The sequence below is a fragment of the Physeter macrocephalus genome, chromosome 6, assembly GCF_002837175.3.
Source record: "Physeter macrocephalus isolate SW-GA chromosome 6, ASM283717v5, whole genome shotgun sequence".
NCBI lineage: Eukaryota > Metazoa > Chordata > Mammalia > Artiodactyla > Physeteridae > Physeter > Physeter macrocephalus.
The window spans coordinates 26,806,325-26,819,895 of record NC_041219.1 but is presented as its reverse complement, the minus strand read 5'-3'; the positions used below and the strand labels follow the sequence as shown (position 1 = coordinate 26,819,895).

Sequence of the window (13,571 nt, the reverse complement as noted above, 5' to 3'; positions counted from 1 at the left end):
ATCTATCTTATAGATAGTATTAATAGTGTATATATATATATATATATATATATATATGTCAATCTATGTCAATCCCAACCTCACAAGGGGTGTGCTTTAATGTTCAACTAAGAATAGTAATTAAGTTCATATTTCAAGAGAAATTACTAATGCTATTTTGCTTGAGACATCTCCTTTTCATTTCATTCATTACTGAGAAAAATTAACAAAACTAAAAAATATTAATATTAATCTCCTTTTATTGTACATTTAATACCCAGGTGACCATTTAAAGGCTCAATGTACCATTGCTTTTTACTGATTTTTTTTCCCCTGGGAACCAAAGTTCCAGACGTGATTTTTCATTTTACTCTGTGTTTCCCTCTGAAGAGAATAACATGTATATCCTCAGGCACTTAATATATTATATATTAGATATGCTCTTTTGTGAGCTTTATAGAATTTCACTTTAAATACATAGTAGTATATTCTTCTAAATTTTATCTTGTGGTAACAACAGTTAACATGAGATCTACCCTCTTGACAACTCTTGTAAAAGCGTACAGTACAGCAGATCTCCCTAGCTTACTCATTTTCCTTAACTGAAACTTTATGCCCATTGATTAGTAACTCCCCATTTCTCCCTACCCCCAGCCTCTGGCAACTACCATTCCACTCTTTTTGATTCTATGAATTTGAGTATTTTAGAAATCTCATATAAGTGGAATCATGCAGTATTTGTCTTTCTGTGACTGACTTATTTCCCTTAGCATAATGTCCTCAAGGTTCATCTATGTTGTTTCATATTGCAGAATTTCCTTTTCAAGGCTGAATAGAATTCCACTGTATGTACGTACCAGAGTTTCTTTATCCACTCACCTGTTGGTGAACATGAAGGTTTTTTCCACATCTTGGCTATTGTGACTAGTGCTGCAGTGAACATAGAAGTGCTAATTATTTCTTTGCATATTGAATATTTTAAAGCTGTTTTACATCTTAACTAATTAAATTTACATGTTAATTTAGTCAATCTTTTTCTCCCTTTAATGAGATTTAAGGGAAAAAATAGTTTTATACATATAAACAAATATGTTTACTGGACTTGGACTAAAAGGAATCTTGGGAGATCACCTAGTCCATTGCCCTTTTCCTAAGTTGGCTGATATCTAGAAATCCTTGCAAGACAATTGTTAATTTTTTTCTAGAAAAATACATATTTTTCATCTCTAAGAACTCACTTGAAATTTGTTCTCCTGTACTTTGCCTTTCTCATTTATTCTTAGGCATTGACCATAGTTACTGCTTTCCTGATTTTCCTTTCATTTTCACTTACTCCTAATAAATATGACATTATTATACATGGGCTGTGACCCTCCATTCTAATGGTGCTTGGCCCTTGAACAGAACTGTTATGCTGCACTTGTCTATACTGCCTGGTTTACATGGTGAAATCACATTTTTCTCAAAGAATTAACTGTGCATGTGACTTGCCCAAGCATCATCCTTTCTATCCCATTCTCCAGCTTAAGGAGATCAGTTAAGGTATCACTCGTCTTGCAGTCCAAGTTGATAAACTTACCACTTCCATTTTGGAAACTGCAAAAGGTACCATGTCTGAAATTGAAATCTGTGGATTTCCTTTTGATATAATCTGACTATAAGAACTAGTTCCTTACATGCAGTTAATAGTATATTCCACCATGATAATAGTTCAAGCTCTCTAAGAAATTCTAATGATGTTTCAAGTCCTGCCAAATAAGACGAAGTAACTGTACTGTGCTCACACACACACACACACACACACACACACACACACACACACACACTCAAAACCAGAAATAAGTTTTATGACAAACTCCACTGTTCTTCAAAAAGTGAGATTTAGAGAAAGATATCCTACTATTTCTATGAAATTTCCCAAGTAAAACTGTTAACTGGTGAAACTGGAACAGGTATTTGCTTTTTCTTTCTTAAAACAATGGAATTTCATCTTTGGGATTTTCTCCTTCCATGTTAAGAGTTATATAAAGTATACCTGAGATAAATAAACTGTTGGCGACTAGGAATTTAAAAACTGCTACTAAGATGGAGACCTTATTATTCATTGCTTAGTATGTTAAAAGAGCAATCAAACTTTGTATCAGGTAGGACTGTACAGCAGTAAGGCTGATTTATAAGTCATGTAGGAAACTTGGTTTCATTACAGATATACACAAAGTAAGATGCTAGAAGTCATATCAGATGCAAGCAGTGGGCATTGTTTTCCTCCCGATACTGCATTTACCTGATCATTCACTTTTTACGAATTATAATAGCATCATACTTCCCTCACCCCTTTTGCAAGCCTGACTGAAGCATTATAACGTAGTCTGGATATCAGCATGTATACACTTACCAAGAAATTCTTTCCGGTTCAAATTTGTTGCAGCCATTATTACTCTACGCTGAGGAATTTCCTAGCTTAAATTCTGGAACTTCTTTAAAATGCACATTTTCTTTTAGCTCATCACTAGGTAAGTGTTACAAGTTTGAATGAAAGAATACCTTAATCCCTAATGTCTAAAAAGGTGTGCCACTTGTTTTGGGTCCCTAAATTTCTGAGGATTCTGCAGGCAAAGTGAATAAGGACATCTTGGTTTCCTGACTCTTAGTGAAGCAAGAGATTGCTGCTGTTAATTGTGCAATCCATGTTTTCTGTTAAGAAAGAAAAGAGAAATATATAGAGAGAAGAGAATGTTAAATTTCTCACATATTTGGATCAATATTTTCCTTTGTTGACTTGCTCTTTTTTTTTTTTTTTTTTTCTGTACGCGGGCCTCTCACTGCTGTGGCCTCTCCCGCCGCGGAGCACAGGCTCCGGACGCGCAGGCCCAGCGGCCATGGCTCACGGGCCCAGCCACTCCGCGGCACGCGGGATCCTCCCGGACCGGGGCACGAACCTGCGTCCCCTGCATCGGCAGGCGGACTCCCAACCACTGCGCCACCAGAGAAGCCCTGACTTGCTCTTTAAAACTGAAGACTGATGAAACATTTGCCTATGTTTCCCATTTTCTTTATTAAATCGAATATATCATAAATATCTCTAATCACATATGAAAATGCAAATGGATTAGATGAGTATGGTATGCAATTTGGATAAACAGTTGTGAGTAATCAAGAAACCATAGTAGTCAATGATGACTAATTACAAAGGTGAATACTGGGAATATAAGTAGTTTGAAAGCTGAATTTCTTGAATTTCCACTTTGTGTAGAAACAGAAGTTCTTAATCAGTGGCATACCTTGAAAAACAGACTGAGGGAGGAAACTGACTCCTTGAAAATAATGTAGTTTTCCATTAATTGTCTGGCCACATTGCTGCCCTGATGAAAGCCTACCAGGGGAAAGACAAAAAATGGAAACTTCTAAGATAAAGAAACCAGAGTCAGATAGGCAGCTGCTCTTCAGCTCCATAGCTGTAAAAACAGTAGCATAGTTTCAAAGGGGTGAAGAGAAGACTTGACACAGTTCATTTCTGCAGGAGCCCCTCACTTAAGCTGGCATCATACTGTTTGCATACTGGGGCTTTGGAAATTGATCCGAGCATCTTAAAAATCAAGCATGCAATCCAAAGCAGTTCTTCCCCCATTTCCTACAGACCCCCCCAGAAGTCAGAGGCAGCTCTTGAGCTTCTGCCACAGGAAAAAATGAGGGAGGCTGTGTCAACACTGGGGATGTAAGAAGATGGTCAGTTCTGAGGTTTCTGAGCCTGGTATGGTCTAGATATTCATATCCTGCCCCTCCTTCCAACCTCCCCCCTTCCCAAAGCAGGAGAGGAAGATACACAAAACTTTCCATTCACTGTTCCTTAATGAGCTTGGGGTGAGATTTTTTCCCTTAAGTCTGAAGAATCAAAACCTACAAAATTGAAATACATACCTTGATGTTTTCTGTTTGGGCTTGTAATAAGAATGCTGCTATACACTGTTGATAGCTGTTTTCATGTTGTATGAGGAAAGAATTTCTCAGCCCAAAGACTAGAAAAAGATTAAAGACAAAAAGCCAAAGCATTTAATATGAAATCCACAGTTTCTCAGTACCAGAACCTGGATTTTTGTTTGTTTATTGAGTGTGGGAGGTTTATGTCGATTAAAAAAGAATCTGATTCCAAGACCAAGACTTTACTGCTATGTCCAAAGAGAGCCCACTTAAATATGAAAACCTTTTCTTCCTTAGCCAATGACTTCTGGGGCTTGAGGAAATGCATTTATGGCTTAAGTGATGGAAAATGTATTCCTTCCCAAGGAGAAAGCTTAGCACAATAGGTAGATTGTGTGTGTGTAAAATATAGATAATACAAATACGAAAAATAATGCAATCAGTTTCTTTGACCTCCACCACTCCTTTTAAAAATGTTTTATTTTTGTACTTAAAGGGAAGTCACATCAAAACAAGTTAAACAAATTAAGATGTAGCAAAAATACAAAACCACCTGAATGCTTCACAGCAGTCCAAGAAAAGCCAAAAAAATGGACTCAAATAAAATCCAACATCCACCAAATTATGTGAAATGTAAAACAAACAAAAAAAATGTTGGCATGGTTTTTGTGTTTGAAAAGAAACAGTCTATTCTGTCATTTCCTAGCTGGTCTCTTAAAGAAATGATAGGAGAGACTGGGAGAGCAGATTTTCCTCTTTTTATACAGCTGGAGCTCTTAAAATGAAAGCTTCTTCCTTGAATTATTTACACAGCACCAGGAATAAAATTTTGCAGCCTATACATTCTTTCTACAGTCAATTTATGTTTAGGAACAAACAAAACCAAACCAGGGCTGGCTCCGGGTCAAAACAAGTACTTCAGACAGGAGGAGGAGAACACTGACTCTTCCTGGATGATCATTAAGCTGATGCTTGCTCACAGTCATTATTTCTGTTCCTTGAAGTTTGTGGGTTTAATTCAGACTCACTGAGGCAAGCTGAGCCTCATTTCAGAATCGAAGCAAATATGAGACTTTTATTTTCTTAACTGCAAGAACTACTCCACTATTACAGATTGTAATAGACTAAACCTCATAATTCCTAAATTCTACCACAACAAAGCCTGTCAAGGTCATGAAATTCTGTCCAGCTTCTCTGGGGTGAGAGGACTTAAACCTATTAAAATGACTTTATGGAAAAAAGATCTGGCTGTTTTTGTTTTACTCCCTGATTTTTCTCCTTATAAATTCCCTGTAGTAAGTGAGGCTTTAAAGATCAGGTTGTTGTTCTTGGCTGGATTTCAGAATCCATGTTCCTCAAAATTGTAACTGTAGTTCTCAGTTATTTAAGGTATCCCTCATCTGTTTAGTTTGTAATATGGCTACTAAGGGCTTAATAAACAAAAGGACCTGGTATGGCTAGGCTTAGAAAATAAAATAAGGAGATAATAAATGGTCAGGAATAGCTTTTTTCTCTCTGATGTTCTAATATAATGATTAACAATTAATAGTTGACATCATTTATTCAGCACCTACTATGTACTAGGCACAGTGCTATGTATTTTTTTCCTTTTTGTGTCATTTAAACCACACAGCAACTGTATAAGATAGGTCAACTAACTCCAAATAGCCAAAACAATCTTAAGAAAGAAGACTGGAGCTGGGGGGGGATCACACTCCCTGACTTCAGACTATACTGCAAAGCTGCAGTAGTCAAAACAGTATGGCACCAGCACAAAAACAGATACAAAGATCAATGGAACAGGATAGAAAGCCCAGAAATAAACCCATGCACTTATGGTCAATTAACCTACAACAAAGGAGGCAAGAATATACAATGGAGAAAAAAGACTGTCTCTTCAATAAGTGGTGCTGGGTAAACTGGACAGCTATTGTAAAAGAATGAAATTAGAATGTTCTCTAACACCATATACAAAAATAAACTCAAAATGGATTAAAGACCTAAAAGTAAGACCAGATACTATTAAACTCCTAGAGGAAAACATAAGCAGGACACTCTGACATAAATTGCAGCAACATTTCTTTGGATCCATCTCCTAGAGTAATGAAAACAAAAGCAAAAATAAACAAATGGGACCTAATTAAACTTAAAAGCTTTTGCATAGCAAAGGAAACCATAAAACAAAAAGACAACCTACAGAATAGGATAAAATATTTGCAAATGATGCGACCGACAAGGGATTAATTTCCAAAATATACAAAGAGCTTATAAAACAACCCATCCAAAAATGGGCAGAAGACCTAAATAGACTTCTCCAAAGAAGATACACAGATGGCTACAGGCACATGAAAAGATGTTCAACATCACAAATTATCAGAGAAATGCAAATAACTAAAATGAGGTACCACCTCACACTGGTCAGAATGGCCATTATCAAAATATCTACAAATAATAAGCTGGAGAGGGTGTGGAGAAAAGGGAATCCTCTTACACTGTTGGTGGGAATGTAAACTGGTGCAGCCACTATGGAGAACAGTATGGATGTTCATTAAAAAACTAAAAATAGCATTACCATATGATCCAGCAATCCTACTTCTCGACATATATTTGGAAAAGACAAAAACTATGATTTGAAAAGCTACATGCACCCGCAGTGTTCACAGCAGCACTATTTACAGTAGCCAAGACATTGGAAACAACCTAAATGTCCATTGATAGATGAATGGATAAGGATGATGTGTGTGATGTGTGTATACACACACACACACACACACACTGGAATATTAGTCATAAAAAAGAATGAAATAATGCCATTTACAGCAACATGGATGGACCTAGAGATTATCATATAAAGTGAAGTAAGTCTGACAGAGAAATACAAATATATGATACCGCTTATATGTGGAATCTAAAAAAGGGATACAAATGAGCTTATTTACAAAACAGAAATAGACTCACAGACATAGAAAATTTATGGTTACCAAAGGGGAAAGGTGAGGGATAAATTAGGGATTTGGGATTAACAGGTACACACTACTATATATAAAGTAAACAACAAGGACCTACTGTGTAGCACAGGGAACTAAGCTCAATACCTTGTAATAATCTATAATGGAAAAGAATCTGAAAAAGAATATATATGGATGTATAACTGAATCATTTTGTTGTATGCTTGGAACACTGTAAATCCACTATACTTCAATTTAAAAAAAAAAAAAGGTCAACTAATTCCCACTTACAAATGAGGGCACAGATTAGGTGAATTTTTCCAAGGTCACACAGCTTGTGAATAATATAGCCAGAATGTGAAATTAGGTCTCTGTCACTCCAAAGCACAATCTCTTCTTTTTTCAGACTTTACTCTGTCTCACTCTACAGCTATTCTACCTCATGCACTGTATCTGAACAGTTAAAATAACCACCAGAGCAATGAGAAAAATATTTAAAAAACAGAAATGAAATGGTAGTGACAAGTCAAAAAGTAACAAAAGATGGTGGAAGTATGGTTTTTAAAAAGGTATGGATTTTATTGAAAAAGAAAAAGAAAAAGGAATACAGGAGAAAAAACATGCATCTCCTAAGGGAATCCTGTGATGTCAGATTTCCCATAAAGTCCAGTTGGCTGGCCGGGCTGTGGCTGACCTGAGCCCACGCTGCTTCCCTCTCTTGCTTGGGGGATCTGACACCTTCCTCCACTCACATCCATTTATCATGGCAGAATCTTCTAACTATGGCCACTGTAGTAAGAAGGCTGTGCTCCTCTGAGATGCCCCTTTTTAGGCTTGCTGGGGACAGCTCTCTGGTTTATGCAGACTTTGGCCTGTGACAGTGACTGGTCCGTGCCAAATCTGATCTAAGAGGCCTTAAGACCTGCCCAGTTGCTCTTCAGCAAATCTTAGTAGACACAGAAAGAACAGACAAAGGAGGCAGAAGGCTCCAGTTCTGGATACAGGTTTCCCCTCATTGGAGCCCTGCTGCTCTTGGGGAGAGAGTTTGCATCCATTCACGAGTTACACATTTAAATATACAGCTTAGTTACATAACGTAATGATGTGAATTTTTGCTATTATTATTATCCATTGGTGTATTCACTGTGTAATGTGGCTCTGCTGAGTTCAAGTAGGTCCTGTGCTAATGACTGGTGCTCTGGGCTCGGCTACTGGAGTGGGAACTGCAGGACATGGATAGTGCTCCCTCTTTTCCTGCTCCTCCCTTGGGACAGGAAGGCACTCCCCTCCTGCCTGGCTTTGCTGGTCTTCTAGGAGCCTGTACCCAAGAAAGAATGATGGATGCTTCCTTCTGAACACTGCTACCCACCCAGTACTAAGTAGGCCAGAATGTCCTTCCAGTCCCTCCGAGGCCCAGGGCTTTCCTGACAGGATTTATTGATCTTTCACTGCTCTGAGAGCTCCATCTTTGTAACTCCAGGGCAATTACAGAGTGCCTGGTTCACAGGAGACACTCAGGAAATGCTTGAAAAATAAAAATATACATTTTTGATCTATACACATGATGTATATGTGTATATGTATATACATATACATATTTATATATTTATTTCTGGCATTTTTCTATAGAGCAATTGCAATAAAATATCTTACACTTGCATAGCATGTCATGGTTTACCAGTGCTTTAACAACAGCAATAGTACTAAAAATGGTTAACAGAATAACAATCCTAATAATAGCTATCATTTATTGAGTGCTTTACCTGCATTTTTTCATTTAATTCTCATGACAGCTCACTGGGGCAGATATTATCCTGATTTTACCAAGATGAATCTGTGGCTTAGAAAATTTAAGTACCTTCCACACAGGGTCACACAGCTAGCAAGTGGCAGAGCTGGGTCATCCAAGCATAGGAAGCAAGTCCAATACTCTTTCCATAACTAGCCTGTTGAGTGAGTGATATTTAGCTACACAGGAACCCAGTATTATCTTTCATGAAGATTTAAATTAGATTCATGTCCTGTTACCAAAAAAAGGCCAACATAAAACTCTGGGATCGCAAACAGATGAGCTGAATGATGAAAATAGACACATACCTGACATGTGGAGTGGATCGAGACCTCTGACAACCAATCTGTCTAGTGGAATGGGCTGATCGAGTACCATACATGAACCACCTTCTTTGATTACTGTTTGTAGCTCAGGAGTAAGTGAAGGGCACACTGAACCAGGGTCTGAGCCTCCAAGTTTCTAAAATTGGGGAGGAAAATAATGCAATAAGTAGGAAGTAAATATTGATGCACATACTTAAGGTACATCCTTAAGTAAACTGATTTTTAGAAACAATTGCTTGAAATCCAGCTTACTATTCTTTCTGGATCTTGAAAAGCATTTCCCAAAGTACACAGTGATTTAAAGCATAGTGTTTCTGATCCCCAAGTTTAATTACCTGAATAAATAACAGGGTAATTTCATAGCTGGGAAACATTTAAATCATTATCACATCAATGGGAAGATCTTCATTTCCAGTAGTATCCCTCTATGGTACTGAGTTAAATGAACAAGAAAGAGAAGCCTCATGTTGGCCAACTCTGTCCATGGGATCTTATATTAAAATCTAAATAAATAAATTCCATGCTCTACGATTTGTAAATAACTGAAATTGTTTTGAATATATAAAATACTGATTTTTTTTTAAAAAGGGTGTCAAAGATTGAGATGTACGTGAAGTAATTTGTGCATTAAATAGCGAAGAGAAATTTAAAACAAATAACATTCCTTATTTCTTTTTCCAAAAAATAAACAAAACCTGGTGTCTTCTCCAGGTGGTTCTCTCAGATTTATCAGATGGAAGAATGTAAAGAGGAATTTAAAACAGATAACATTACTTATTTTGCAATCAAGCTGTGAAGCATGAAACCAGAATATTATCTTATAATATGGCCAATAATGGGCTGCCACTAGTTCGTGGGCTCTGATTTGTGCCATTATGTAAAGAGAAGGTAAGCTGTGCTTAACGTCAGGATTTTGAAGGGGACAGATTTTCCAGAGCTTGCCTGTTCAGACATGCTAGCCTGGGCAGCTGAAAATAAGAGGCCATCCAAGTTTCAAAACTGTGACTTAATATTCTCCAACACCCATTCCCTCCTCAACCACTGATCAACTATGCACGGATTGATTAGTGGGTGTCTATTTTATTGCTTAAAGATCCTTAAATTATTTAGCTCAACTAACCAACATGCCATCTAAAAGCTTAGGTTATTAAAAGATCTGAGAGATCTAGTCTCATAATCTTACATCTGTGTAAGGCTAGTCGTTTAGTAAAGAAGTGAGTGGGTTAGAACATTAGTTATCTCTGACAGCCAAAAACATACTGCAGATCCTCTTCCCATCTCTAAGAGCAGGTGTCTGAGAGCTGTAGAGGAGGCCTCTTCCTGAAAGCACTCACACACACCAGTCAGGGAACAACTGTGAAATGGGACATTAGATAGAAAGCCTTTGGTGGACCGTGAGACCCATGGCTTAACAGGGAGTAACAACAGTAATGGTAACCATTAATACTTAAGGGAGAAATCCCTATTCTTAGAAGAGATTTTGTGCCTCTAGCCCCTGGTGACTCATTTCTTTTCTGTGATGCCAACTGTACATTTGTTTGGCTTCTGCAGTTCTTAATTATAGGCAGACACTGAGAGACCAGGGCTCCTTCCCACCTGCAGCCCCCAAAGCATCGTTTCTCAGGAAGAACGTGAGAACGGGTGGTGGATATCACCTCAGCACTTGGCAGCAGATGATTTAGAGAGGCCCCCTGCTCTGGCAGCTTTTGTTGTGGTAGTCAATTTGGATGAGGAAAAGGCGGATATGGACAAAAGTATCTTAATTTCATTTGCTGAGGCAGGCCAGGCATAAAGTCCTGTGGTTTCTGGGACTCACCTCGAAAGTATACAGACTAAGTCATTCTAAAAATATACACACCCTTTGACATCCTTAAGAAATGGGACTTGCTTTTGTTACTGTTGTTTTTCAGTCCAGCACTCTACGATGGAAAAAGCCAGTATTTTAAAATGCCTCCATTTTTTAGAGGGTAAAGTCCGATTTGATGTATAAGAATCTTTTTTTAACCCAACTTATTCAGAAATATTTCTAAACTCATTTAGCAGAATTATTTAGAGACAACAGCATTTTACCTTTTTGTTGCGCTTGGTTTTCGTAACTAAGAGGAAATCATCAAAGAGAAACAGATAAACATCTAGGAATCTTGTGCTTTCTGAGGAAAGAAAGATGAAATTGGGGCTGGAAACAGTAAGCAGAGGTTTTGTTTTGTTTTTTCTTTTTAAATCAAAGAATCTCTTAGAAAACTACACAGGCCAGGGATCAGGGCACATGAGGCTTGCGGCTCAGGGGGCTCCAATCACGTGGGTCAGAAAACTGCATTATGGTTGAACTGATTTCTCCCTAAGGCAGGGACTTGGTGTGAGCCCACCCTTCCAACTTTAAAGCCATTGTATTTGGAAGGCATTTCATGTGGATCTAAGGTTAGCTGGATGATATTTGTCGTGGTTTCAGCTAAGCCTAGGACACATCTATTGACTAACTAAACTCCAGCATTTTGGCCTCTTGACTCATCTGTGTGGTCACTGGCAAAGGTACACATTACCAGAAAAAAAGGCACTTTGTCGTAGCTGTGGACTGAATTGCATCTCCCCCAAATTCTATGTGGAAGCCCTACCCCCCACAACTGTGTATTTGGAATAAGGAAGTAATTAAGATTAAATGAAAGCTTAAGGGAGGACCCCTGATCTGACAGGGTGAATGTCATCTCCAGAGCATGCGCTCTCTCTCTCTCTCTCTTTCTCTCTCTCTGCCACGTGTGGACACTGAGAAAGCTGGAAAGAGAGCTTTCACCAGAAACTGAATCAGCTGGCAACTTGACCTTGAACTTCCAGCCTCCAGAACTGTGAGAAATAAATGTCTGTTGTTTACGCCACCCAGTCTGTGGTATTTTGTTATGGCAGCCCTAGCTAGACAGTCACTAAAACAATTTGTTTCTTAAGTTTTACAATGTGTCTATACAAGCTTTAAATAATCTTCATGAAGCTTTATATTTACAAATATATTTCTGATATCACTTTTGATAATAACAGAAGGCAAATAGGCTTTTCTACTTTTCCCTAAGAAGGGGATACTCATAGAAGAGAAATAAAATATTAGAATGAGATATCCCCCTCTCAATTTAACTCTATCCCTTAGAAATTAGAAAAAGAAATGGTTAGTGAAGTAAGTCAGAAAGAGAAAAACAAATATCGTATATTAACACATATATGTGGAACCTAGAAAAATGGTACAGATGAACTGGTTTGCAGGGCAGAAATTGAGACACAGATGTAGAGAACAAACGTATGGACACCAAGGGGGGGAAGTGGCGGTGGGGTGATGGTGTGATGAATTGGGAGATTGGGATTGACATATATACACTAATATGTATAAAATAGATAATAAGAACCTGCTGTATAAAAAAATAAATCAAATTCAAAAATTAAAGAAAAAAATTTAATTTTTAAATTAAAATTTTTTAAAATTAAAAATTTAAATTTTTAATTTAAAATTAATCTGACAAAGGTTACCCTTTCCAAAAGTTCCCAAAATAGTAATTTATATTAGCATACCAAAAAAGAAAAAAGAAATGGTTAAATTTAAATGATTTTAGAGGAATAGGCAGTCCTTGAGGGGGATGTGACAGGCACTTAAATACAAGAAAAATCAGTAAATATTTTTTATTATTCTATTTATTTATATTTTTCTAGAAGTTCTTTCTCATATACATTTACCTGTGGAAATGAGACGTCTAAGGTTAAATTAATAAATAAAATATCTGGGATTCATTTTAGTCTAAGTTTAGAGGAAAGATACTTTCTTTATTTGCATAGAAGAGAAATTAGATATTTTATTCAATCTTGAATTGTCCTTGAATAGTTTTTTTTTAATGTTTTCCATCACTACTAGAAACTCCTTTTTGCAAATTGGGCTGCAGCAAAGACTGCTGGTTGTCCCTTAAAAACCATTCTTCCCTTCTTTTGTAGTAATGAAATTTCCAAGTTTTAGTGGGTAGACGTTCACTGTGAATAAATACTACATCTCCCAGCTTTCCTTGTAGCTAAATATGACCAAGTGACTAAATTCTGACCAATGGAATATGAGCTAGAATGTAGGCACATTGGTGACTCATATTGAGGCCACAGAAGAAAGCAGTCTCTAGGATGACAGAGCAAAAGGACATAAGAAACCCAGTTCCCTTGTGGCTTCATGGAGTAAAGCTGTCACATAGCTCAGAATTTTACATGTGAGATAAATAAAGCGGTCTGTCTCCAAGAGCTGGCTTAACATCCTAACCAACACACAGGGTGAGGAATGGGGCATTTGGACAATGCTAGACCTTTCAGACCAGTTCAATACTGCTTTCCCCACCTCTGCCACTCCTATCTGAATTAGGTGAATGATTGTTGTCAAAATGAAATAGCTCTGTTTTCTCCTTCTAACTTCAAGTATTTTAACAAACAGGTACGAGCATCTTCTATGTCCTAGACTTCATTCTAGGAAATGGTGATTATTTTAGCTACCGTTTATTGAGGCCCTAGTTTTCCACCAAGCAGTCAACGAATACTGGGCACTTCCTTTGCATCAATGATTAAGACAAAATCTCTCCTTCAAAGAGCTTTAATTATAGTGAG

General features: G+C 37.4%; 2 protein-coding genes across 2 annotated transcripts in view; one reads left to right on the top strand and one right to left on the bottom strand.

The window, feature by feature from the left end:
* The window catches only part of EEA1 (early endosome antigen 1), a 144,559-nt gene extending 140,645 nt beyond the window's left edge, over nt 1-3,914 (top strand). Inside the window, exon 32 of the transcript XR_008617557.1 lies at nt 2,833-3,914. The gene's annotated coding sequence lies outside the window, so the exon portion shown is untranslated. The remainder of the gene's footprint in view (nt 1-2,832) is intronic.
* Nucleotides 35-13,571, bottom strand: part of PLEKHG7 (pleckstrin homology and RhoGEF domain containing G7) — a 90,285-nt gene continuing 76,748 nt past the window's right edge. The window contains 4 exon segments of the mRNA XM_024127164.3: nt 35-2,673; nt 3,898-3,995; nt 8,943-9,096; nt 11,031-11,110. Coding sequence (XP_023982932.2) covers nt 2,569-2,673; nt 3,898-3,995; nt 8,943-9,096; nt 11,031-11,110 — 437 coding nt within the window. The 3' untranslated portion in view covers nt 35-2,568.